The 27,474-nt window shown below is 38.1% G+C and overlaps 1 protein-coding gene across 3 annotated transcripts in view; it reads right to left on the bottom strand.

Moving 5' to 3' along the window:
• LOC122846013 (neuronal PAS domain-containing protein 3) overlaps positions 1–27,474 on the bottom strand; it is a 270,382-nt gene that overhangs the window by 67,933 nt on the left and 174,975 nt on the right. For all 3 annotated transcript variants that reach the window (XM_044142661.1, XM_044142662.1, XM_044142663.1), the window contains one exon: positions 20,670–20,759. In XM_044142661.1, the coding sequence (XP_043998596.1) occupies positions 20,670–20,759 (90 nt within the window). The remainder of the gene's footprint in view (positions 1–20,669; positions 20,760–27,474) is intronic.

Here is a 27,474-nt window from a genome sequence, read left to right as displayed (position 1 = left end):
TATTTCAAAATGTACATTTTTGAAATATAATTTCAAGAATATATTATGCATCAGTTTTGTAATGTGACACAGACTCCACATAAAATCCATGAACGGGATTTTGAGAAAAACATCTCAATTACAAAAAAGCTACAAAATAATAAATGTTTGCATAAACGTTGACCAATCTGAAAGCTAATCTGGTTAACTACAAGTTGAGTTCCTTTGTACAACTACAATCTAAATAAAATTTATGCATAGTATAAAACAATTAAAAAACTAAATAAAATCATGACATAATACCTGATAAAAGAAAAAGGATTTCAACAAATTCTTCAAAGCGTCCAGAGCCAGCAGAATTCATTTGCAGGAGTGAGCAAAGAGAGTGTGAAACCAGGGTGATATGAGTGTGTTTGATGGATTTAGTGAGAAGTCTGGCTGCTGCACTCTGAAACAGCAAATATAGTATTCTGTATTTTAAAGTACAATGTATTTTATTGTATAGATTTTGATTATATAGGTATATAAAAAACGAAGATATAATAATTTTTTGCTTTTACTTAAGCGTTTTGGTCTGCACTTACTGTTCATGCCATTGACAGAAATGTAAGTATTGTTTATGATCTATTTCTAAATTAGCTTGTGTGTTTTGCTCTTTTTGTTGTTTTTTGTTGTTTTAAAGGTTTCATCAGCAGCCATTGAGAGATCATTATGCAGTGTTATTGAATCAGTTTCAATGCGTGCTGCTTTAGGATGTCAGTGACCTCTAAGTTGGGTTTCAACAACTTTCTTAAAATAATTTAGCAACAAAAAGGAGATTTTCGATGGAACAAACGCTACAAATAGAGCAGGCATCAAGATTAGAATTGTTGAGCCTTTCTTAAATTAAGATGGAACATAACCTTACTTCAGGGAGTTGTTGATTATAAAGAATATGGATGGACCAGAGCAGGCTACAGACTCAACTAATAAAGACTGAAGTAGAACCTCTAATGAACAAGTTGAGGATTTTGTCTTTCCAATTATAGAAGTCACGTCATTTAATGTAACTGGAACAAAAAAAGTAAATGTTTCAGAACCCTGGGGCTAAAGGTAGGGGAGCTGGAGGAAGCATTAGATCTCAGATCCATTTGAAAAAAAAAAAAAAAAAAAAAAAAGACTAAACAAAAACAAACTGGAAAGGCAAGATACGCACAATAATTGTAATGTAACAGCAACAGAACTAAAGCTGTTACAGCAACAGGAATTGTTTTTATCAATTCCTCCAGAATTGATAAAAACACAAGACAGGAAGTGATGAGGGAAACTGCCAACAAGCTGAAAGCCACATTGACAGTAATTTCCAACAAGTATTGACTGCATTCTCTGTATTTCTTGAATAAAGAGTGCAATTGCATAACAGAGTTAGTTTCTTCCAAAGAAAACATCCAGGCCTGTTAAAATCTATAAAAACCTTTCATTAGAATGTATCAGCTCAAAGTTGACCTTTTCAGTAACAATTTCAAATGGCCAGTTTGGCTCAAAATACAACCTGAAAATCACATATGCAAATATATTAGGGTTGGAACAGTGCAGTGTTTTTGATTACTTAATTACATAGATTTTAATGTATTAAAGATGTTAACACAATTAATTATTTCTTTCTATTCTACATACAGAAGTCCCATAATGGAACCTTTCAAATGACATCCTTAGAGATCAGTGATGAATGACAAACTGCTTCCCTTGAAAAACCAACGGGACACAGCTATAGAATTATGTTGTGTTCAATTTGTGCTAAATGCAAGTAGCCTATCAGCACAGCCATTCAGGCCTAAAATAGCATCTCAATGCTAAACGTATCAGCAGCAGCACAAAAAAGATGAATGATCAACGTCCTGAAACACTTCATCGCTAAATAGGTAGAATATTATTTTGAAGCAACCTTATGGTTGAATAACCTAAAAAAGGTTCAAAACAATACATGTCTTTGAAAATGTTGTTTATTTTGTTGATGTTTAGTTCTCAATTAAATGCAATTAATAGTGATTAATCAATTACAGACCCTGCAATTTACTGAATCGCTGGATTAATTTAATATAGTTTATGTATGTATGTATGTATGTATGTATGTATGTATGTATGTATGTATGTATGTATGTATGTATGTATGTATGTATGTATGTATGTATGTATGTATGTATGTATGTATGTATGTATGTATGTATGTATGTATGTATGTATGTATGTATGTATGTATGTATGTATGTATGTATGTATGTATCTGTGCACACACACAACTGTCTACTAACCTGGATCTCACGTTGAGGATAGAGAAGGCCTGCCTGTCCATGTCTGTCAATCCACACCAATCTTCAGTTCCACTAGAGCTAATATTACCTGAGAAATCCAGTGATTTGCAGTAATTGCAGAGAACATCTCTATTTCATGATTTTAATTTGCACTCCTAGAGCAAATTACCCGCTGCACACAGCTTACCTGAAAACACTAATCCTACACCGATCGAATTTCTGGCAGTTGCGAGCTGTAATTTGTCTCGCTGTGTTGTTTCTCTCTTCTATTGCTTTCACTCTCTAAGATCTTAGATTTTTGTACATTTCCTCATGAATATATTCAATCAAAATCTTTAGACAGCATCACAAGTGATGCTAATATGTTTTTGCCAGCATAACCCTAGTAGATTTTATCTTGCCCTGTCATCTGTTTTTTTAAAATATTTTATGTAATGATGAACAGTTATAATGCGAGTCCCTATCATACATCTAACAAAATGCTACACAATAGTTCCATTTCTTTAGATTACACTGGAACTAAAATCAAATATTTGGTTTTCCCAATTATAATTGTTCTCTTCGATAAATGTAAACTTGACTCTCACTTTTCAAAAAGCGCATTCAGAAGTCAAACCATGTCTCGATCGCTTTTTAAAATTAATCAAGCTACTAGAAAACACTACTAGATGGACAATAACAGTTTTGTTCTTATAAGATATATGAATAAGCAGTAGGAAAACTTATGACACAGTGACAGTAAAATAAAGAGCACCAAGTGCAGAGAGGAAAATTGGACAGTAAACAACGAGACAAGGCAATTTTTGACAAAGTTTGAGGCACCAAGAAAAAGAACAAAAGGGAAAAGAAAAACAGAAAAATGAGGCAAGACTACCAGGATCAGTTTGGGATGTTTACTTGGATTGTGTCTGTATGAGACCACTGAATTCTTTTGTAAGGTGCCTTGACACAACATGTGTTGTAAACAGACTCTATATAACTCTATATATATAGACTTAGATTTCCGCTATACCGTTCGCAAAGCAAATGGAAATAATCATCTAGAATATAACTTAAAACAAACCTCAGTATTATATGACTTCTTCCTCTAACAGATGTATTGATTCTTTCAAAAGATGTTTTGTTTGCCAGTCAAAGTCAGAGCTGCTGGTTCGTCTTACAGAAATATTAAAAGATGAGGTAAGGAAGTTGTTCCCACATCGTTCTGAAGCATCAGAACTGCTTCCCACTGCTCCAGGCTCAGTTCCTCAGCTGCACTTCCGTCAAGCTGTCTCTCCCACAGTCATGTTCATAAAAACAAAGATGGAGTCTTCCTCCTTCAACGTTTCTTAACATTTAGCTATTTTCCACCGTGTCTTCTCAAAGTCCCTGAGCCCAAAGGCACTAAGAAATCGCTTTACCCTTACTCAAACAGTGGGATCATAAAGAGTTTAAAGTGATCTTAAACTACCCCGTTAAGATGTGGTGACTAGAAAATTGTTGTTTAAAACAGGTAAATTCCAGATTTGTGGTCGATCATAAGGAGCCCTGCAGTGGAGTCTTAATCAAAGAGCTGTAATTATTGATTATCGTTGGACAGGGAGAGCACCAGAAAGAAAGAGGAAAACTAAAAATCAACTAATTGCAAACCTCATATTCTGTTCTTCCTGTCTCTCTCTACTCTCCTACTAATCCTTAAACTAGCTGGGTTTTTTTTTTTTTTTGCTTGTACAGAAATTCAATGATTTTCATCATAACTCTAGTAATTCTAAGTTTTTATAATATTTTATTTAAGTTGATTAAACATATTTCCATGATAGTTTTAGTCAATCTAATTATCATTGTTGCCTAAGTATTCTTCTCCGTGCTTTAACTGAGTCTGGTAGGCTAAGAAACAAAATGAAGGTTATTTTGGAAATCAGAGGTGCTGACCAATCATGTGACATCATTGGAATAAAATATGAGGCTGAAGCAGAACTGAACCCAGCAACATGCCAGTGAATCTACCTAGCACTATGCAATTAAGAATGGAATATCAACTTACAGTGTTTTTTTGTTGTGGAAATTGAAACTGATTATTCATGTAAAAAACCCTCAAACATCTCAGCCAAATCCTCAGATTGATGTCAGAGACGAGCATATAGCTACAAGAAGGGCCTCGCTGAAGTTATTTGTAGCTCAAGGCGCTACTACTAGCTATAAGGACACAGTCTGTCCCAAATTTTTAGTCAGGTAAAAAACCTTTGTTGATCTGTTTTGTTCAGGGAAGTGGAACAGCTGCAGCTCTGTTGCCTGGTAGCAAGAAGATTTTGGGTTCGAATGTCAGCCTGGGGTCTTTGCATGGAGTGTGCATGTTCTCCCTGGTCATCCATGGGGTCTTTAGGTATTCTGGAACTCTCCCACAGTTCAGAAACATCAGTGTTAGGTTAACTGGTGTGGGGATGAGCATGTGGTTGTCCTTTTTCAAGTGCGTTGCCCTGGGATGGACTGGTGATCTGTCCAGGGTGTCCCCGCCTCTCGCCCAATGACCCCCCTCCTCTTACCCCTTCCCTGTCAGCCTGGTTTCAAATAAGGGACACCAGAGCCCACAAAAGACCCCCTGGAGGGGAGAAAAATAAAATAAAAATAATAAAATTTAAATTTCAATTGGAATCTGAATCTAAAGTATCATCTAGAATTGATAATGACTTGGTATTGATAATGTTGATAAATAATGTGCCCACATCTTAAAGGTACAGAGTATTAATGGATCTTTTATTCATTGGGAAATAAGAGTTAATTTTTTTTAAGTAGAATAAATCCCTTTATTTTTCAGAAATAAAGAAAAAACTGTATTAGGCTTCAGTATCTGAACATATCTTAAGCTGAGTATTACTTCAAATTGATACATTTGGATTCTATCTAGGTTGATTGATTTGGGGTCAAACTTGGTTTTTTTAATATAATTCCTGGGTGATGTGGAAATCCAGGTTAACTCCTTGCTTGTTTGTGTTTGTTTAACAGAATATATTAATATTTCATCACTGTTAGAACTGCTAACATTTGCCTCTTTCACCCCCTTTTCTTCTCTCTCATCATGTCGGCCCTAATCCTCCCTCTCTGTTTCTTATCTCACTTCTCTCTCTTTTAACATTTTCCTCTCAGCTCAATCTCTTTCTCATTACAGACCCATTTCTTTCTCTTTATGCCTTCTTTTCTCCTACTCTCTCACTCCCTGCTGTTGCTGTCTGTCCTGATCTCACGTGGCCCCATCCACCCTGCCTCTTGCCGTTTCCTTGCCTACCCTCCCAGCTTCTCTCATCCTCCTCAGTGTAATGCAGGATAAAGACACAGGGATCACATATGGCCGAGTGGTAATGGTGGCGCGGCACTTAAATCCACTCATTTAAGTGCAAATCAGTGTCATTCTGGAGCTGCCGAGCAGATGCTAGTCCATGTCAGCATAACTTGATGTGACCACTGCAGGCTTAAAGTGTGTGTTTATTTGTGTGGGTGTGTGGGTGTGCATTCTCAGTAATCCATATGGATTCCGATAAAAGAACCTGCTCCTTAAATGCACAAAACCTGTGAACCAGTTATACATTTGTACAACTGCAAATGTGAGGGACGGATTTAAGCACACCACTCTGTTAAATTAATGTAACATTTTTCGTTTCGTGCCTAGAGTCCAATACAACCATGTGAGCGAGTAAAAATCATTTCAATAAAACAAAACTGATTAAGAAATAATTCAGGGCTCAACATTACCCAAACGTAGTAACCATATATTAAGTTTGGACTAATCAAATATGATTTCTAGCTTCACAAATACACTGGAATGGTCCTGTAAGCATCTGTAGCATAAAATGTCTGATGCTTAAAATCCAAAGATGATGGTGGATTTGTGTGTTTTAACTTACAGTTAGTCTCTTATGAGGTTTCCTACTATATGTAAAATTACTATTATTTGACTTCTATGAACACTATAACATAAGTGTAGAGACCGCCTCTTTATCATCATATTGACGGTAAAACAACACGCTGAGCAGTGTGTTGGTGGAGTGTTTCATAATTTCCTGAAAATGTCATCTAGACTAGCTGGCACAAACATCTGTTAAGGTTTGAAATCTTTAAAGGAGTAGTAGTATGTGTTTTCCAGGCACATAGTGCTATTTTATAGTACAATCAGTTGCCTTCAGTTGTTATAAAAATGCTCTATGCATCAAATATGACATAAAAGAAAATTGGCTTCATAATGTAACGCCTTGAAATTGGGCCTCTGTCTCTTTAAGAAGCTCCAGCACTTTCTGACACTCTGACTTAAGCATTTCATCACAACAACATTTCTCCATTAAGCCTTTAACATCAATTTTAGGACAGTTGGACTGAGCAGTAGCTCCGATGATGAGCTCCACAGACACACAGCTCTACCAGAGCACCCTTTTTCTCAAGTGGGCAGCTCCCCCCACTCAGGGGTCTAAGTGGAGGGTTGCTCTGTGAGGCAGAAGCTCGGCTGGAGACTGTAGGTCTGAGAAAAAGCAGCGTGGAAAAGGTGGTGCTTGGTGAGAACAACCGGTTAAGCACACCTGGTTGCCACGGGAGATTAAAAGATTTCTCAAACATTCATGAAAGAATCAAAGCAACACTCCAGGTATATTTTTGATGAGGGAATAGTATTATATGATTTAAAGCTAAAAAAACCCAACTTCGACTTTACATATCATATCATCCATCCACTGTGTATGGATGATATGCTTGTCTAGACCCACACCATAGGACTATAGCCATGAAGTTACAGAACAATTCAAACCAGGAGCCATTATTAAACAACCTGCAAAATACTGGCAGGCCTAAGCTGAACTTTACAGTTTAGAAAAAAGAAAATTTGTAAGATCTCAGAAACCTGTCGTATCCTCTTCCCTAAAAATATTGTTTCTCCATCTTAAACTACCCCCAACCTGTCCAACATCTTTTTCTTTCTATCTTTCGTCCGTGCCAACATTTGTTCTTTGGTTGGCATTTTTTAGTCTGCCACAAGCAATACTCGATCTTCAGCTGTACCTCCTCCTGATCTTCAGCCTATTCCGTTCTCTCCCTCTCTTCTTCTTTTTCCAGGTGTTTTGCACGGATAAAGGATTGATGAAGCCATCAACTCTCAGCTCATGACATTTACAAAAGAGTCCTGCGAGGAGCCTCCCAACACATCGCAACCCTCTCTTGTGTTATCTTCCCACAACGCTACCTCACCCGTCACTAACCCGACCACATCATTAGGACCCAGTAATTAGCTCTCATTTGTAAAGCCCATGTAAATAAAGGAGACATAATGGTTGGGATATCATTCATACTGAGGTGTAAACTAGACTTTGCCTATGTGTGTCTGTGTGTATGTGCTTCAAGTATTTTTCCTTCTTTTAGCATGAATAGAACACAAGCAGATAGCCTATGACTCATTCAGTGACAGGAGTGTGCTTTGGAAAAGTTGGTTACAAAATAAAACAAGCAGGTGTTTGATCTGTTGGAGAAAGATGATGGAAGGAAAATATTTAGAAAGCCTAAGTTAATCATTTTGCAGGTAAAGTGCACAGATACGGGATGAACATGTTGGTAAAGTAAAATATTAATTTAGACCAAAATATACCTGAGGTATAAACAATTTGTGATTATGTGTAAAATACATTGTTGTTCTTCAGAGATACAGCTTGATTGATTCCCGACAATTTCAATTACTGCATGCATTTTAGATACATATTTTATGTAGATATATAAGATTCATAAATACAAGCCAAGAGAAGTGTTCTGATCTACTCTATAGTTGTTCAGATAAGAATTATTGTTACAGAAATTCAGGCTTAGAACACACACTGTAAATGGAACAATTCATAAATACCTAAATGATGTGGGCCATGACCTCGCTGATGATTCATTTCAGGTCTCCACATCCATCAGTGAACAGGAACTTCACAGACCAGTGTCCTGTTTTCACCACAGCCACTAATGGGCTGGTAATTGACTGATTTATGAACCGTCTACTCAGACGGGGGAAAGCAGACAGGAACTGACAAGAAAGAAAGAGGATCACTTTCTAGTGAGAACGTTATTTTTGACTTGCCTAGCAATACAGTTTTTGTATCTTTGTTGTCTCTGGGAGATAGCAAAGAAAAAAGTCAGCGTTTAGGTGAAGCAACCATGACAGGAAAGGAAAAGAAAAAACAAAAAAACAAAGCATGTGTGAAACCTTGGTTAGAGGTCTCCAGTACCTCAGATCTAACACCACTCTAAAGTCAGCAGAATTTATCTGAACATGTTCCAACTTAAGCATCTTGCAACAAAGTACTCAAGAACCCTCTCCTAAACTTTCACAAGACTTCCAAGGACCTATACAAGCAAATTAAAGCTATCTTGAATATCATTACACTCATACTTAAAAACAAAGCAAGATATCCAGGAATCCTCTGAAATGACCTTCAAAGATAATTTCAATCATCCAAGAACTCTGACACTTCTCAAAGTAGTGCAACAATCTCTTAAAACGTCCTACAAATATCTTCAGACACATAGAACATCTCCTTAAAACTCTTGGAACTGTCTTGAAAGAGCTGAAAGGACTTTCAATCTTCTTCTTCAAGACATCTAAATGCATTTACTTGGTGGTTTTGAACTATTAAATGTTAATTTGACTCTCAGAGGGTCAAAAGCACTCAGAGTTATCTGCATCTATAGCCCCCTGGTCAATAAAACTTTGTCAATAAAAATGATTGTTGTGTATTCATTTGCATTTAATGACGATAATCTATGTCCCAGTGGGGAAAACTACACATTCAGGCTGAACTACCCTACACTAATTGGTAAACGTTTCTCCCTTTACACTAGTGTTCAACCTAATTATCCAAAATTAAGTAAAGGTAAGTAGTACTAGAAATTTAGAAAAGTAGTTTAAAAATGTTTTTTCTTCCCCCAAGAGCTTCTGCTCTAACTTTAATCCCAGTACAGTCATATTAAATCTGTGGTAGCAGCAAATGTGGAGTTATTTACTACCATGTCTTACTTTCTGATCAGGATTTTTCTTTATTTGGTGTTTACTTCATTGCACAGGGATAATGACAAGAAAACTTGACAGAAATTCAAACTCGTGTCGGAAATGAAAACAAGACCAAGAAAAACTAAGTACGTTTTTACTGTTATTCAGTGAGTAGCTGTATCAGAATATTTCCCAATGAAGTGTTTCCAAAAATCAGATACAGTGGACCCTCGGTATCTGCTGGGTTGAGTGGCCACAGCAAAGTTTAATAATTCAAACATCACATTTATATTAATATGCATAAATAAACACTGCATAGAATATCACAAAACTTAACATTCACAGTTTTCCATCAAATTCAATCAATCAAATTTTATTTGTATAGCACATTTCAGCATCAAGGCATTTCCAAGTGCTTTACATCATATCAAACACAGAAACACAATGCAACATAGAATCAACAATCAAAACGCGACAGTAAGTCAAGTCCCATCAATAAATATGTAATTGATTACATTTCAAATACAATCCTAAACAGGTGGGTTTTTAGTCGAGTTTGCATCCATAAAAGGTTTACCGGTTACACTTTTCCTTCCCTTCAGTCTTTTGAATTCAGCCAATTACCATTAAGCAAAATTAATACCGCTCCTGGATTGGCTGCTTTGCAAACATCAGCCAATAGTGTGCAAAGTAGCTTTGCACCTATGCATTTCAGCTTTTCTAGATGAATTTCTGAGATATTCTGTTAGAATATGAAAAAATGTACAAAGAGTTACGTTCCACAACAACAGAACAAAAATAACAAAACGCCAAATTTGGTTATTTGTTGACAAAGTGAAAAAACTTTTTTTCATGTTTGTCCATTCAAAGGATATATACAGATAATAAAATGTCGGTTGTCACTAAAGTTAGTCATTTTCTAATAATCATAAACTTTACTAAAAAGAATCCAGAGGACTATATCAGCCCTGTTTTATATTGTAATATTGCAGAATCACTGTAGGTTTTGTATTGTATTTTGTTTTGCATTGTAGGTTATTTTATAATCAATTTTTTTGTCAGGATTTTTTTGAGATTAAACAAATAATGAACTACTGCTATTTTGTTCTTCCAAAATAATATCACAAAGTGGAAAAATGGTTATGTTGCACAAATAGATACAAAATGAAGGCGTCTCCACATTGTCTTCAGGAGAAATTAGTTAATATATTCTGAGTAGAGGATGAGGCAGGCTGCAATCTCTTCAAATAAAAATCCAGTTGTTCAGAAAGAAACCACAGAATCTATATTCACCTCCGGACTTCTACAAAACTCAATGTCTAGTGGTAAAAAAAAAAAAAAAAAAAGATGAAACTATTTCTGCTTTCCAGCAGAAATGGCAGATTGTAATGGAAAAAATGACAGGATGTATACTCCAGATACAAATGTCTAAAAGACATCATCTCCTCAAATTTGCAGAAGTTTTTAATGACACTTGCCTGTTTGTGGATTTGCCTTTGTTCATTAATGCTGTATTTCTGAACAAATGTTACTCAGAGAAGACCTCCTTAGATAGAATCAGTTTTATGTCAATGGTAAATCATTAAACATGCATGACCTATCCTAATCCTGATGCTGCTTCAAAATCCCAACCACACATGACAACCAAACACACAAACGTGTGTCTAAAGCGGTCTATTATGTACAGCACACTTACACAATTCTACTCCTCACATTCAATAAAACAAGCATCAATTTTGTTTGCTGATCTGTTTACAGCTTCTACAGCACCAAGCTAACGGCTGGCTGTAAATCTGAACTCAGGGATGAGAGAGAAGGTGGGAGCGGGGATAATGGCGACAGCTAATGTGAATTGAACGCAAATGCCAAGGCTAACATTGGAAAAAGCAATGCAGGAATTGAAAAGTTAAGGAAAGCTGTTCTCCAGCCCTCCTGCAGTCTTAAGAGACGGGGTCATTTGGAGCGTAGGGGTTATAACCCAGTGCGGTCCAGCAGACGCTGTTACAAAGATTTCTTTGTGTGTTTTGGAAACTGATGGGACAACCCACCCCACACTTCTCTGCTGTCCAACCATGACATTACTGAGATCCTCCAGAGCGTCGCACTAAAACCGAGGGAAGGTTAATCATCCCACAGACTCTTTAACACCTAGTTACAACCTGCTTTCCACTTGTTTAAAAAAATATCAAGCTATTTTCCTCTGTTTCTGTCAAGGACACTTTCCAAAGAGAAACATTTAAAAAAACCAATGATAACCACTAAATAAATGGTTCTTGTGAAGGCTTCAGAAATATAAGACAGTCACAGCTGCATTCCTAGAATGTATGCACTGGCAGCTCTGCACTGAACCACAGACACCCGGCTGCTGTTGTGAAGGTTAGCAGATGCTGCATTCAGTCGTTCTGAAATACATAAAACCAAAGTGATGCTGGTTTGATGAAGCCCACCGGCCATCAGAATCCCAACATGTCCAACAGTTTTTAATGTGGTGAGAGAGAACAGAGCAAGCGTTGAGAAGATCATGACCTCCACACCCCTTGTGCCATCACTTGCACCTCTAATGCATGACAAGAATAAGTGAAGCAAGCGTTAAGCCAAAAAAAAAACAGTAAGGCGGTGCGTGTTTGGTGTCCTTCAGCAGCCCTATTTCACCTCCTGCTGTCTGTCTCTCTGCCTCTCTAATGTATAAAAGTGTCTCTTCTTACTTTAAATCCATGCTGTGAAGGTAGATAGTCACCTCTGACCTCACACAGTGGCATGCTGTGCAGCTTCATCCATTTCAATGGCACCTGTCTGTACGGCCCTCTGTCTACACTCAGTGTGCACATACACACATTGCTGTCATACAGATTCATGCACAGAGTAGAAGTATGAGGACCCACTCTATCAGGGCAGAAGTAAAGGTTGAAATGACAACAGTGAAACACTCTAGATCAAAATGTTAACACAGGGGGATAAGTGCCATGATCCTGAAAGGGTTCAAGGTAAATAAGTTTAAGAATCTGATGCAGAAGACAAAAAAAGAGTGATCAGAACTTCCTGAAACTCTGGAAAGCTGAAACGATAGAATAACACTTTGCTCCAATCTGATGGTTGATTAACACTCCAACAGTCCTCTATGCCATTTACGATCATTCTTAGAATCAATGGACTGAGAAGTAGTTTGTATGATAGCCTCAGTAGATCCAATAGTTGTTTGCTAATTGATGCCGCCGCTAGTCTGCAGGAGCTGAATGGGGGAGTCACAGGTCAGCTCAGCTATGTGAGGCAGGAGCTCGGCTGGAGACTGCAGCTCTGAAGAGATGCTTTGTTAGAGAAAGCTCTTAGATACTGCTATTTTCACCCTGGTAAAAACAGCTTGAAATAAATCACAGAAAAAAAAAAGATTTATATGTTATAATTGGATGTTAACATTTGGTAGGATCTTTATATGCAGTGGTGCATGACTACTTTTGATCCTGGAGGTGTTTGTCATGGCAAAGTAGACTTTACTAACCTTATGAGGAGCAGAGCAAGTAGAGGAAAGATATCCTGGAGTTGAATCTATATAACTTTTAAGCCGTAGTTTCTGAGACGTCAGTTGGATGTGAGTTTGTGGACACCCATATGGATGACCAAAAGGAGGAAGTGGCCAATAGCCGGTTCAAACTGTTTAATGCTAATTCATTCATGTTACCCTCCAGACAAGCGACAGTCCACAGGGAATACTGTAAGGAAAGGAAGCGAAAGTGAGAGAGAGTGAGTGTGCGTGTGCGTGTGTGAGTGTGTGGTGCATGGTCCCCATCCTCCCTGAGGGAATGTGGATGGCAATGAAATAGAGCAGAGATCAGGCCCTCTCTCCCTTCCAATGACCCTTCCTTTTATGTGCCTGTGTGCTTTTATGCGTGTGTTGAGGGTGGGGGGTAGGTGAGTGTGTGTTTGTGTGTGTGTGCACTGACGTAGCACAATAACCCTCATGTGCATTGTTGCATGTGAGGAAAATGACCTTGCCTGTGTGTGTAAGTGTATGAGTGTGGTAGCAGGTCTGGACACTGCAGAGGCTCTTTAAATGACAAAGACAGAAAAAAATCTCTCCTCACATCTCTGACAAACACACACGCACGCCCACGCCCACACACACATCATGCATGCATAGAACTAATCTTAATCCAGTCAACAAGAAAAGAGAAAGTGACCGTGGTTCAAACTCTGTTGGTGGATATGAAAATTAATCCTGTTTTCTTTTCTTCGAACTAAACTAAAATAAACATCAATAATACCATATGACTTGGGTTTTGTTACATTTTGTCTCTTTTGTATGATCATGTGATGATGACCAACATAGGCTGAAAAATTGTGTGATATTTTTTTGAATATACAGAGATACAAAACCTCCAACTCCCTTACAAAAAGCTGATTTATTCAGGTGATAATCCAAGGTTAGACTATTACAGTTTATTATCATCAGAGTTTCACACAAAGCCCTTTGTAGATCCAAACATTCAACCCTATTGCTAATGGCTGATAGATAATGGTAGGTTTTCATAAGTTCTCTATATTGGCTATTGTACAATCCAGAATTTAAATTTAAATGACTATATCTTACAAAAACTAAGAATACTTTGTTAGCATGCATATTTCCTACCAGTCAATTCAGAAAATGAAACTCCCATATTATATGGTGTCACACCATAAACAGTTAATTAAATCAAAAAAAATTTCCTGAGCATTTAAACGGTCTCTCACTCTGAGTCAGTCGGTTTCATAATCATGAAGCAGACTGCTGTTTGTGTCTCTGTTTACATTATTTTTAGCCTTATATCAACTATTATTATTATTTATAGTGAACCTTTTTTACTGTCAGCTGTAAATCTTTTTTTTAGTATTTTTTGTCTGAAAACAACATAAAATGACTGCATAAAATCTTTTAGTACTGTACTGGGAATATAATAATAGCCTTCTAACTAGAAAGTTCTCCAGCCCCTCCTCTCAAAAGCGATAAAGGTGCTTCCGAGAGCAGCTAGAAATTTCTAATTTGGTTGAGGAAAATATCCTTGATGAGAAAATAACCGAGCATCTTGAGGCTGGAGAAGTTTAAGTAACTGGGACAGAACATGTGTTGATGAGTTCAGTTACTTAAACATTCATGACAAGAGACACAAAATTTTCTGGGATAAAAGGGTAAAAAGATTAGACATTTAATTACAAAATGTCAGAAATACATTTTGCAATTACATTTCATAAATAAAATATCAAAGAGAAATTTGCAGGTTTCTCTCTGGGCGCTCCGGCTTCCTGCCACAGTCTAAAATCATGACTGTTTGGTTAATTGGCCTCTAAATTCTCTAAAAATTAACGTGAATGAAACATTAATTTTGTGAACAAAATGGTTGCACAGTGACTCAGTTGGGAGCACTGGTGCCAGGCAGCAACAAAGTCCTGGGTTTGAATCCCTTCTCTCATAACCCACTATCCTGTCTATTTCTATTAAATAAAGGCCACTAGAGCCTTTATTTCAAAATAAAGACTCAGAAATAATTAAATGTATTTCTGACATTTAATTACAAAATGTCAGATTTACATTTTGGAATTACATTTCATAAGTAAAATATCAAAAAGAAATTTGCAGGTTTCTCTCCGGGCACTCCAGCTTTCTGACACAGTCTAAAATGGTTGTATGTCTCTTTTGTTATAATTACACAAAATGTATTTGTTTTGGTTATTTGTATTGTTCCCTGCCTGACTGAAAATCTGTCATTGTTTTAACCGTGTTACTTTAAGAGCAGAAGCCCCTCCTTTTTATTTCTTCTTCTGTGGTATTGTCTTTAAAGTGTTTGCGTCCCATAGGCCCTCCCTTTTGTCATGCTGTCCTGCGGGAGAGGTGTGTACTATCTATTTTCTATCTAAATACACATTTATTTATAGATCTATTAAGTTAATTTTTGTTACGCACTTCTGTTTGGTGTAGGACTTGGATCGGGCAGCTTATAACACGGTTGTTTTCTTTTTGTTGTTCTCATCAGTTGTCGTCAGAATAAATCGAGAAATCTTCTTTTTAAAGACAAACCGTGTCACAGCCTGATCACTTTAAACCAGCACAACGCAGAAAGGATCCAGTTACACATACACACACACACATATATATTAGAGGTGTGCCGATTGGTCGGGCACCAAACATAATTGGCCGATTTCGGTGAAAAAGTGTATGTTCGGTGATCTTGGGGTCACCCAACTAGAAAACAATGTTGACAATGTTAACTTTTTATTTCATTGGCTGGTTTGGTCACATGAGATGAAGAATAACAGACAAACTTTTAAGAATACTTTGAATGGCTGGTAAAACGACTCTGTCTCAACTGTTTGCTGAAAAAACATGGAAGACGGCAAGAAATTTCAGCAGAGAGCACCCATCCTCTTTATTCATAAGTTTGAACCTCTGAGCTCATGAAGGCATTATAAACTGCGAGCTGTGCTGAAGTAAATAAAAGAGAGAAGTTCAAATACATGCTGAGAGTAAAAATATTTCCTAAAAGTGAAGATATATCACAGATTTCAAAAGAAAACAAAAACGGGAGACCGTGGATAATATAGGAAATAGTGCCCCCTTCAATTCCGGAGTGCAATGGTCCTATTTCCAAATAATGTATAACACTGACAGTGGTCCATCTCCGCCTCTTTCTGTTTGCTGCAGGTGTACTTGAAAGCTGCAGCATACCTTAAGGACTGGACTGGACAAACTCCAGTCCTCAAGGGTAGATCAGTTCTCCAGAGCCTTAATGACCTAATTATTCTATTCAGGTGGTGCAGCAGAGGCACATCTAAAAGTTGCAGGACACCGGCCCTTGAGGACGAGTTTTACACCCGTCTTAAACAAAACCATTTTAGATATATACTAGATAATTCCTGAAGAAATTTAACCGGGGCCAGCCAAAGGGTGCCCGTCGGTTTGGATCAACATGGACTTGCACCATTCAATACCTTAAAATTAATGCAAATTAGCCAAAATGCTAATGTTAGCGTGAATGCTGTCAGTAGCACGAGGGGCATCACTAGCATCTTGTCTGTTATTGACTTACTCCATTCAGTATACTAAACATGGCTAATAAGTAATAAAAATAGCTAATAGCTTTTTTTAGGTAAAAGGCTAATGCACTGCCTTAGCATTAGATATTATTTATATTATATTTATATTATAAATCATTTTTCTATGGGCAGGCCCCAACCATAAAAAAGCCGTACTGTGACTAAAATGCAAGACCAGCTGCACTAAGATGTAAAACTATTACGTGGGGGAGAGTGGAAGAAGTTAGGATGTAGTAGAGGAAATGCAGTCCTTAAACACAACTGACTCACTCTGTTTGTCATTTTTATGTTGAGGCATTGGTGGCTGCTGAATGTAACCAATTAATTAACTGGTGACCTTACTTTGTTACTTTTACAATTAAGTAATCTGTAAAGTATCTAAGTTACTTTTTCAAGGAGAAAGAAATTAGAAATTAGAAATTAAGTTCATTTTCAAGATTATTACGCCTTCACTGTTGCCATGGTTGCATTGGGTCATTGTTTAAACAGAGTGATAATTATTTCCATGAGAAATGTAAGTCAAGACAGTGCTGCACTAGATCTTTCTGTTTAACACACATGCTAACAAATTATCCATCCATGGTCTATGGCCACTTCTCCTTGAAGGAGTGTTGGGGTCAGGGGCCGGGAGCTTCAGTCCCTAGTACCCACTATTCTAGATTGAAATTAAATGATTATGTTGTTGAATTTTTTTTTATAGTGCAGTGAAGGAATCTATCAGTGTGGGGGTTTGGGATTTTGTGCTCTGATCATTTTAGGGTTTCTAGTATCAACATGTTGGCATATTCAGGTCATTTGTCTGTTTATTATTGTAGTTTAGGTCTTGCCATATATTGACTTTCCTTTCTCTTTGTCCTGTATCTAGTTCCAGTTGGTTTATTTCCTTGTGTCAGTGTCAGACTCTGTTGTAGTTGCTATCTGTGGTGATTTTGTGGTAACTCACCCGGTTTTATAGTAGCTCTCTGCTCCTCCTCAGTGTTTAAGCTCCCTGGTGTTCATTGTTCCTTGCTGGTTTCTTGTGCTATTCTCCCTCTGGTTTAACTTCACTTTCATGTTGCGTCATAATTGTAAGTTGCTATTTTTCTAGCGTTAAATCCTTAATCATTAGTACATTGCTTTGTCTTGCCTGCATTATGGGTCCAACTAAACATCGCCAAAGACAAACACCAAACACTTTACATACCGTCATCTTCCTAAAATAATGGCCAACAGTGATTTAGGCAAAATAAATAAATAAATCCATTTTGGGTCATTATGTTAGGAAGGTGAGATATACCTGGATCTCACAGTGTCTGTTCCTAACTTTGCTTTTGAACTATTCCTGTAAAAATAACATTCCACAACCTTAAAGAAAGACCACCATGTACCCAAGCTTACAACAGCATTTGAAAAAGAAAAAGCCTAACTGGCAATAATTTTAACAGAATTCATCCAAAAAAGAAAAAAAAAAATGTTGGAGTCATTTAACACTTGCTTTATGCATAGCAACCCTTCAGAAACAGTCTTCCATGTTACATGTGTGGCATGCAAGCAGGGCCAGTGTGTGTGTGCCTCATCATGCTGCTACATATAATAGCCTGGCATGAGGAGAAGTTGGCTACGAATCATCTTTGGGCGTAACGGGCTACAATCCAGCAAACTAATTTGGATCTGGCTGAGACAATGCAGTTATTATTTTCCTCTGGACCATCAGGCAGAGGACACACAGCCATCTGCTGTAGCCATACACACACACACACACACACACACACACACAGACACACATCTCAATTAGACCAGTGAGAGGGCAGCTGCAAGTGATGCTTGGTCCCACAAAAACAAGCACCAGAAAACATGAACGGATTTATACATACATAAATATGTGTACATCATGCTGTGCTGTTTGATCAACAGTTGGTAAAACAGACACATTCTGCAGCTCATGTATGTTTGAACTCTTGGAACCCAACAAAAAACATGTTTACATGTGTTTCTGCTCCATGTGTTAAAATGGCATGAACTTGGAAGTAGTCTATTTAAGGAAGAGGACGCATTCAATTGATTATGTTCACCGCAGAGAGAAAGGAGCAAGCTGCAAAGACTTACCCCAAATAACAAAAATTCAAAAATCAAGGAAAGGTATTTGTGAAGAACACAAAAATGAACATGGAGCAAGATTATGGAACAGAGACGGCCTTAATGTTAGGCAGGAGCCGTGTTTAATTACACATCCACACTTTTCAATGTCTTTATTAACAGTCTGTTTGACTAGCCGTCCACGTCCACTGTCTCCCTGACGAGAAAGCAAAGAAATGGGTTTAACCAGCAAATCCTCTTTACACAGAAATGTGCCTGAGGATTTTTGTTCAGCATCGACCACCAAGCAAGAAATTTCTCGATGTCGTCAATTTGCCAAAAGGCTTAAATCCACCATCCACCATCCCTCAGCCCCGACTCCCCCTCACAGAGGCATTTCCTGCACGGTGAGATCTAATTAAAGCTGAGAAATAATTAGTGATATATTTTTTCTTCTTATGAAGTAAAAAAAATGAAAAAGAGCAGCGATTAAAAAGAGAAAAGTAGGAAGGAAGAGCAATTAAGATGATGGAGGTTGAGGAACTTTGTGTACGCATGTTAGATTAAAGGATGGGACTTGTTCATGGCAAAGACGGGCTCGATCGCCCTTCCCCTCTCTCACTCTTTTAATCTGTGGCACTTCTTCAACAGCTGATAAAAGCTGAAAGAACAAGATAACTAGCAAGGCGACGATGGCAGAAAAGCTTAAGGGACCCAATTTAACAATTAATCAATTATTTGATAGAAATCATCAATCAATCTTGTTGGGGGAATTAGTTCATGGGTGGAGGAGGGAGAGGCGGACGATGATGTGTGGGGGTGTACCTTCATCCTTGATTTGTTAAACAATTTGGCACTTTGCTAAAATCCTTGTTTCTGAGAACGTTCCACAACGTAATGACTAAGAGAAATAACATGTCAAATCTATCAGAGAGAAAATGATGCTATAAGCATTCATGATGTTTAAAATGATGAAACAGCATGAGCGTTCTCAATAAGTCCAGCTCTTCACAAGTTTCCACCATCACCTCTTCAGCCAGTCAGAGATGAGCTAGCTTGTGTGTTTGGGGTCGTTTTTCTGGAGGACAACCTGATGCACTGAAACATAAAGTCATAATCTGATGGCTGCATGGCCTCTTTCAAGATTTTCTGGTAGAGCATTAAATGCCTGGTTCTATCAATTGGGGCAAGTCATTTTACAATTTTCAAAGTAAAAATAAACCCAAGATGCCTTTCTGTTTAGTGATAGAGTAAAATGAACTTGATTCAACATCTTCCCTTATTGCTATAGTATTTAGTGGAAGGGAAATAATTAGCCAGTCAGAATTTCCTGTCTGCGGTCACTGGGCAGAATTTATTGTGTTGGGAGGTATTCAGCATCCTGGTTAGAATATCTACAGTATTAGAATAAATAACAAGGTCAGTCCTAATGGAGCAGGGAAGCAGTTCTCACTGCTGAACTGCATCACATAGATTTGTGCAAATGACCACAGTTTTCTGCTGAATCCATAAACTCTATTCTCGAGGCAGTTCTCAAACCCCATCAGTCTTGTAATGTCACCAGGTCGGAGTAATAATTCCCGTCCGGAATGCTTTGTGAAGCTCTTATTTGCAGAGATCAGACAGTGGAGACTGTGAAGCGTTCACAATCACCACATGTTGTTTAAAACCCCATCAATAACTCAGACTGGTGATTTCAGGACATCTGTTTGCAGGAATACTGAGATAAATATCATAGTGGGGCAGTTAAACTGTCTCCCATCGCCGTGACAACGTACCAAAAAAGCTCTGAACATGACAAAGAGGATCAAATATCGCAGACTCTTTTAGCAATGTCATGAGGCTGCTGGAGGCTGACTTCCTGCTTATGAAATTGAGGGTGAATTTGAATGTGCTCTGTTAATAACTTTTAATAAGTGAAGTAATAATAATTATTGTTATTCCAACCTCAACACCCCAACAAGCATACACACACAAACACACGCACACACGCAAACAAACCCCACACAGGCAAACAAACCCCACACACAAGCACATATCCAGCAGTAAAATATGCATTGTTTCTCACTGCACGAATCAACAACCGTCTGCAGAGCTGATGAGATTTTAAATGAGTCCTAATTTGTTAGGAATTGTCTTTGGTAATGACACAAGGAGGAGAGGGAAGAATAACAGAGATGCAAAACACATCAAAATAGGAAAACACAATACGTAAAGGAGAAGCTAGAGTTATAGTCGACATGACTGTCAGTGGAATTTTTCTTTTATTTTCATTTTGTCATGAGACGTGTGGGGAGGCTTACCTGTGACAATCCCAGGTAAATGGAAACAGTCTCAGAGATGTAGAGGAAACGTCCTTCCTTGTTTAGTGCAAATACAAAACCGTCCAGTGACTGAAAAACACAGATGGAGACAAGAGTTAAATGCACTTCTGAGACTTTAAATCTGGACACTCTGTCTTAGACCAGTTTATAAAAAGCAAGAGGTTAATTTTGGAAGACGCAACATAAGCAGAAGAGAGGAAATGAGGGGTGAAGGGTGCCGTGGTGCACAGGGGTAAAGGAAGCCTTAGCCAGGGCTCACAGGTTCGAGTCCCGGCCTGATGACCTTCGTCATGCGGTCAATGTCGTCCTGTCTCATTACCCGCTGTCCTCCCTCAAATAAACACCACTAGAGTCAATTAAATCTGAAGAGATTTAGAAACTGAGGGGAATAAAATGAAATGAGAGGGAAAAAACAAATAATCTTAAGAATGGTTCAATTTGTTTTTAAACAAAACTGATCATAGAAAACTGTTTGACCTTTTCTTTGTTTATAGAAAAATGAGCTTAGTTACATTCACATCAGTTTCCTGTTGTTTTGGTGTTATTGCAGGGCACTTGGTCACTTCTGGGTTGTTTTGTGCATCAATCAAATCAGCAAAATATATGTTGTCCCTTAGTTGTTCTATTATCTTCTCTGTTGATTCTAAAAACATGTAGACCCCTGAATTATAGAACTTTGTTTGGTATTTGAATTGTTTTGAGCTTTGAAATACTGTTCTCATTTTGTCTTAACTTGTTGTAGTCGCTGTTTTTTATTTTTTTATTTTCTTTATTACCACGGGAAAAGTTGATCTGTGGCAGACCCAGCCTTCAGAAGGCTCAGCATGTCTAATGGTGCATTTATGTGACACTCACGATACAACGCTCAACTACAGCACCTTTCTTTACACACACGCACACACACACATTTCATACACGCATATTGTAAAGGGGACCCTTTCAGCCCAGAATGTATCTAATGCTGTTGTTCTGTATATGTCATGGCAATGCTTTTTCAACGAAAGTAAAAAAAAAAATCAAACACACACCTAAAGACCTCAGCCCTCAGCCCTAGACTAGAATATTTTACACTGATAACACATCCTTGAAAACAAAGACAAAACACATGGAATCTTAGTTTTTCCAAAAAGTCTCTTCTCATGACCCCACATTGTTTATCGTCCTGTGAAGAAAATACAAGAATACTTCTGCCCTTACACTTCCTCAGGTTTTTCTATTAAGGTGCCGCTGGTCATGGGTTAAGTAGGGCACAGCACAACACATAGAAAGACTGACATGTGTAGATAATACCCAGCAAGAGTTTTCCCTTCTGTTCTGGTGTTTCGGCTTGTCTGATTGAGGTCCAGGTTTAGCAACAAAAGCCTCCAGGTGAAGGTAGGCAAATCTGCCAGTTTCATAGGGATTAACACGGATTAATTAGAATTGGAAAGTAATTTTAGAGGTGATGGAGTGTGTGTGTGTGTGTGTGTCTAAACTATTCTGATATAATGCTGATGTAAAAACACACAGTCGCAGATGTGTTGCAAGCAAACATAACGTTGCCCAGGTTGCCTTGTATATTCCCTTAAAGAGCAACAACTCCCACCAAATATACAAAACATTGTCTTCAGCTCTGCTGTGGTTTTCCCTTTTTTTGGTTCAGATTCATTTTTTCCTGCAGGTCACCAGGGTCCTCAAAGGTCAGTGAAAGGCTGTACGCTTCACAAAGACATGGATAAAACAGGCCAACTTACTGCAGGATGAACAGCTTTTGTCAAAGAAACAGTTTTACTCACGTGTGTTATATTCAGCATATAACAAACAGACATGCCAATCTTTCTTATTTAAGAGAGAAAATCACTTGTGTAATGCTGCACCAAACTGATCCTGCACATGTTTTTCTCACCACAGTTTTACTTGAAAACAGTTTCAAAGCAGAAAGCTGCAGGAGAGGCTTACATCCATAATGAATAAAACAGAAAAAAAAAACAACCAAAAACATTTTCGCTACTCTTTCACACTGAAGGATTGGACTGGTGAAAATCAAGGGATTATAAAAAGCATGGATGTGCGTACCGCCAACCTCACTTCCAACTCCTCACTAAAGAAAGTGGCTATTAGCTTCCCTAAAAGGTTCTGGAAGACATCACCAAATGTCCATAATTTATTATGTATGTAATTGTAGCAAAACAGCAGAAAAGAGAAAAGTCTGTCAAAGAGGCAAATAGTGAGGGGGAAATCCACCCAACTGATGTGTGTTCAGTAAAATCTTATCTTGTTTTTTAGTCATTAATTTTACGCCTCCCTGATAGACGGAACAGGACAGGGACTGGCAAGAAAACCAAACTGGAAAAGGTAGAAAAAATGCCCATGGTAGCTACTGTGAAAAAATGACAATGGCCAGTCTGACTATGGACATGGAGCTGTAAACATCTCTGACTGCAGCTGGGACAGACTTGGCTGCCTGTGAGTGATTTACTCAGTAACAGGAGTGAGAAGGAGCCATGATTTCACATCAGCGTCTTTCAAAACACCAGAAATGTTCACTAGATTAGTTGCCTTTGTGAAAAAGTCAAATTCCTCGGAACATGAAACGAGACACAAGACACACACTCTAGTCCTAAATCATGAAAATATTGCCAATAGTAGTGTTTGTTAAGATGAATGTAATAGATTAATATTCATATCAAGCAATTTCTTCTTAAATAGATGGTTAGAATCTTTTCCCACAAGATGGAAATAAGTTAGATTTTTTTTTTAATAAACCTTTATTTTACTAAGATAAAAAAGAAATATCCATTGAGGTTAAAAACATCTTTTTCAAGGAAATCCTGACCAATTTTTTTATGTTAATGTAAAAATCATTTTGTGATTTTACTGGCAATTTTGGGTTTCAATCGAGATTTTGGAAAAAAGTAAGTAAAGGTGTCTGCTAACTCTTTATCTACGTTTGTGTGTTTTTTAAGCTTGTGCTCACAGTCAGGAGAGTTCTGTGAGAGTCTCTGTGTGTGTGCGTGTGTGTGTGTGTGTGGAGGTGATATTCAAAAAGTAAGTTTTGCTTAAAGAGCACATAGAAAAAAAAACCTTGCAACAGAAACACAGACCCCACGTCTGCTGACCTCAGCCTGTGTGCAGAGATATTGTTTCTCTTTTCCTTGTTTACTTCACTTTGATTTGCATATTTATAAAACCTATGCATGCGGATTTCTGATCTGAGTGTTCAGTGGTCAGCACACATGACTGCATGTGAATGTATGCGCTTGTCCATGTCATTTTATTTTCAATTACACTTATATAGTAGGGTATAAGCCCCAGTCTTATAATGAACTGGCTTGCAGTGTGTAGGAAGCAAGCAGATCAAGGACAAATCATATTCACTCACACACACCCACGCCCACCAACACGCCCGCACATGCACACACACGCCGACAAACAGTGAAGTAAACAGATTCAAATATCACACACATGCAGCAGACAGAACCAATAGCCATAGAATAAGTCACACACACACCACAAACTTAAAAAAATAATACCACACACACACACACACACACACACACACACACACGCAGTCTCTATCTCTTTTACTCTTTTCTTTCTGTCTCACACCAGTATATACAATCACACGCCCTGTGGCAGCGGCCCTTCCGTGTGTGTGCGTGTGTGTGTGTGTGTGTCTCTCTCTCTCTCTTTATGAAATCACAGAGGGTCTGACCGCCTCATAGTAATTATGCTAATTGCCTGGATGCCCTTGCCTTTATTTATGCGGGGCTGGTAAGATAAATAAGAGGAAATTGCTTTGGATCTAACTGTATTCATTTCAGCATGCTAACTAGAACACTAATGCTGCTCTCACTGTTTGCGAGGGTGTGTATGTGTGCAACAAGGAAGCAAGTGAGCTGGGGTGAAGGGGGTCTTTTGTTCACAGATTTGTTTACCTTTTAGAAATTCAGCAGGTAATTGCAATTTTGATTCTATATTTCCTTTCTGTGTGTGTCGGGGCAGAGTGCTTTGATGCGTTTTGTCTGTCTGACAGCAGCTTGGCAGGTTAGCAGAGCCGTCAGAGGATCTGTTTTCTGCAGCCGCTCCCCTTTCCTTCTGTTTATATTGTTCTTCTAATTTGACCGACCATTTACCACTTCATTCTCAGCGAGAGATATTTCAAAACTGCAGAAACAATTTCAAGAAAACAAAGACATATTAGAAACCGGGACATTCAAGTGTATTCACTTTTGGTTTAAATACTTTAAAGGTGCAAAGAAATATTTCAGTATTCAGTCGAATCAGAGTTAATGTTTGGATTGCATCAAAAGGTCAAAATCAAAAAAAAAAAAAATGATTTTGAGCATATGACACAGAGTGTTAGAGTTAAACAGCATAAGTAGAGGCTGGAGTTGTTGAACTGCAGTGGACTCAAGTTTCTGTGTTTTCCTTCTTCATGAATGCTATTTTAATGATAGTTGTACTATTATTTTTGGTAGTGGTAGTAGAAGATTTTAGACAAGCATAAAAGTATGAAAGCAACAGATTATCTTATCAGATGCCTCAACAGAGATGCTGTAATACAGACTGCTAGAGGAGAGCCTTCATGCCAACAGTCATCAGAATCTAGAAGACACAAGGATATTATGAAGCACTTAGCATTTAGTTGCTTTACAGGGTTAGCACGGGGTTTTTAATTTTGTTGAATTGAATCCAGACTCCTGCTATGGGGGCAGCTGTTTGTGACATAAACATATTTGTCAAATATTCTTTTACTTTTATTGTGAAATGCATCCTACCATGCATAGCGAATATGATGAACCCTAAATGAAGTTCATATCAATATTTTCTCTCTTTTTAAAAGCCATTCAAAGAGAGGCTCGTGAGGTTCAACAGGCAAATGTTATGAAAATCCTTCTCAGCTGAACATTATTCATGTTTCATAAAACCAGCACAATTTTTAGCTTAATGGTCTACCTTTATGAATCCAGGGTTTTTGAAAAATCTTATGTATGTAATTATTTTTTTCGTCTACCATATTTGATTTTGAACTGAACAGAACTGCACATTTTAAATGCTCTTTGAGGTGGAAAATGTTGGAAGTAATTTATAATGGTTTAATTTTTTTGCACCACAAAAAACTGGCATTTCAAGAGGGAGGGGTGGACATGTGTATGCAGCCTTACATAAGTAAAAAGTATATGTTGCAATGCATCTGGAAATCCATGCCATCATCCTCTGACATGTTCATGCATAAGTTCTATCTTGTCAGGACCGGAGCAATGAGACAACAGTTTAATGCTGTCTTTTTTTACAATTATCTACTAACTACCGAACTGGGGGCGTCTTTTGGGGCGTCTGATTGGCTGAGCAGTGTTTTAGCGGACATAGCTCAATGTAAGACCGACAACCAAACAGTTTCTCTACGGTCCCAGTATCCTAGCTTTAGAAGAACTAGAGAACAGAGAAAGTTATCAGCAGAACCGGCGCTCAGGTTGTACTGGAATTCTGCATCACATCAGAGAACAGACAGGAAATGCTTTTAATGGGCCGTGGTGTTCAAACGTCACACACACCAACACACACCATGCAGGCCTAAATGCTGGACCATAGACAATAAAAAGAGGGGGGAAAAAAGGCAAATACACACACACACACACACACGCACACACACACCCAACAATGTCTAAATCTGGGCATTAAGACAGTAAAAGAAAGAATTGCAATTGATTAGTGAGCACTGCTGAATGGCCTGCTCCCTGTGCTTTCCACCTCCTGTAGATTACTGCATCGATCGCCCTTTTTCTCTCTCTCTCTCACACACACATGCACGCCCACGCACATGCGCACACACACCATGACACACACAGCACAGAAACAAACTCACATTACAACAGATGAGGCTATCTTTTAACCATTCAGAATGCTTGGCTTAAATGTTACTGTCTAGTGCTCTGCCTCTTAATGACTAATGGAACAATAGACTGTGTGTGTTTATGTGTATAGGAGAAAGTGGTGGGATGGTGTGTGTGTGTGTGTGTGAAAAGGGTGTTGGGGGTAAATGAAATGAGGGGTGGACAAGAAAAATGGAGAGAGGGTGATATATGGGAAAAAATAAGAAATAAAGAATCAAGACATAAAGAGAACATGAAACAGGAAAGGGGTGTGATTAAAAGCAAAAGGAGAGAAGAAGATAAATTGAAGAAAGAAACCAATTCAGGTGGGACTGAGGGAAAAGCTGGGAAAAGAAAAGAAAATTTAACAATTGATTATCGAGGGAGAAAGAGCAAAGTTAGTGAGAGCAAAACACTGAACTGTTTGTGTTTGGACAAGTATTCTGAAATCAACCATTTTCAACTCATTTAGTTTCAGTTGTCTCCGGACCGACTGCAGGAATTCGGTCCCATCAACACACAGCAGCGTTAAGGAGACGTTGAACTGATCAGAACCTGATTAAAGCTGACACACACCTCCATCTGTAATGGGCTGAAATGTGTTAAAATCACCAGACAGTTAAGTCAAACTAACCTTCAATAAAATTATCAATCTGGATGGGATTTTTGGCCTTCAATATTTTTCCCAGCAGATGCTGACTCCTCACCTCTTGTTGTATGTTCTGCAGCCAGCAGAGGGCTGTGTGTGTTAAACATGGCTCTGCATGTGCAGAAAACACTGAGGATACAGCTGAAGAAAATCATGCTCGAACTATATCTCCTATTCATAACATTTACAAGATATTTTTGAGTAATCGCTTGTAGTTCCAGGGCTTTACTGCAGCAAGTAAACCAACGAGGCAAACAGGGAACAAAAGAGTGAAGAACAG

This window comes from Gambusia affinis, linkage group LG16 (assembly GCF_019740435.1).
Source record: "Gambusia affinis linkage group LG16, SWU_Gaff_1.0, whole genome shotgun sequence".
In the NCBI taxonomy this organism is placed as follows: domain Eukaryota; kingdom Metazoa; phylum Chordata; class Actinopteri; order Cyprinodontiformes; family Poeciliidae; genus Gambusia; species Gambusia affinis.
This window is presented reverse-complemented; position numbering and strand designations above follow the sequence as displayed.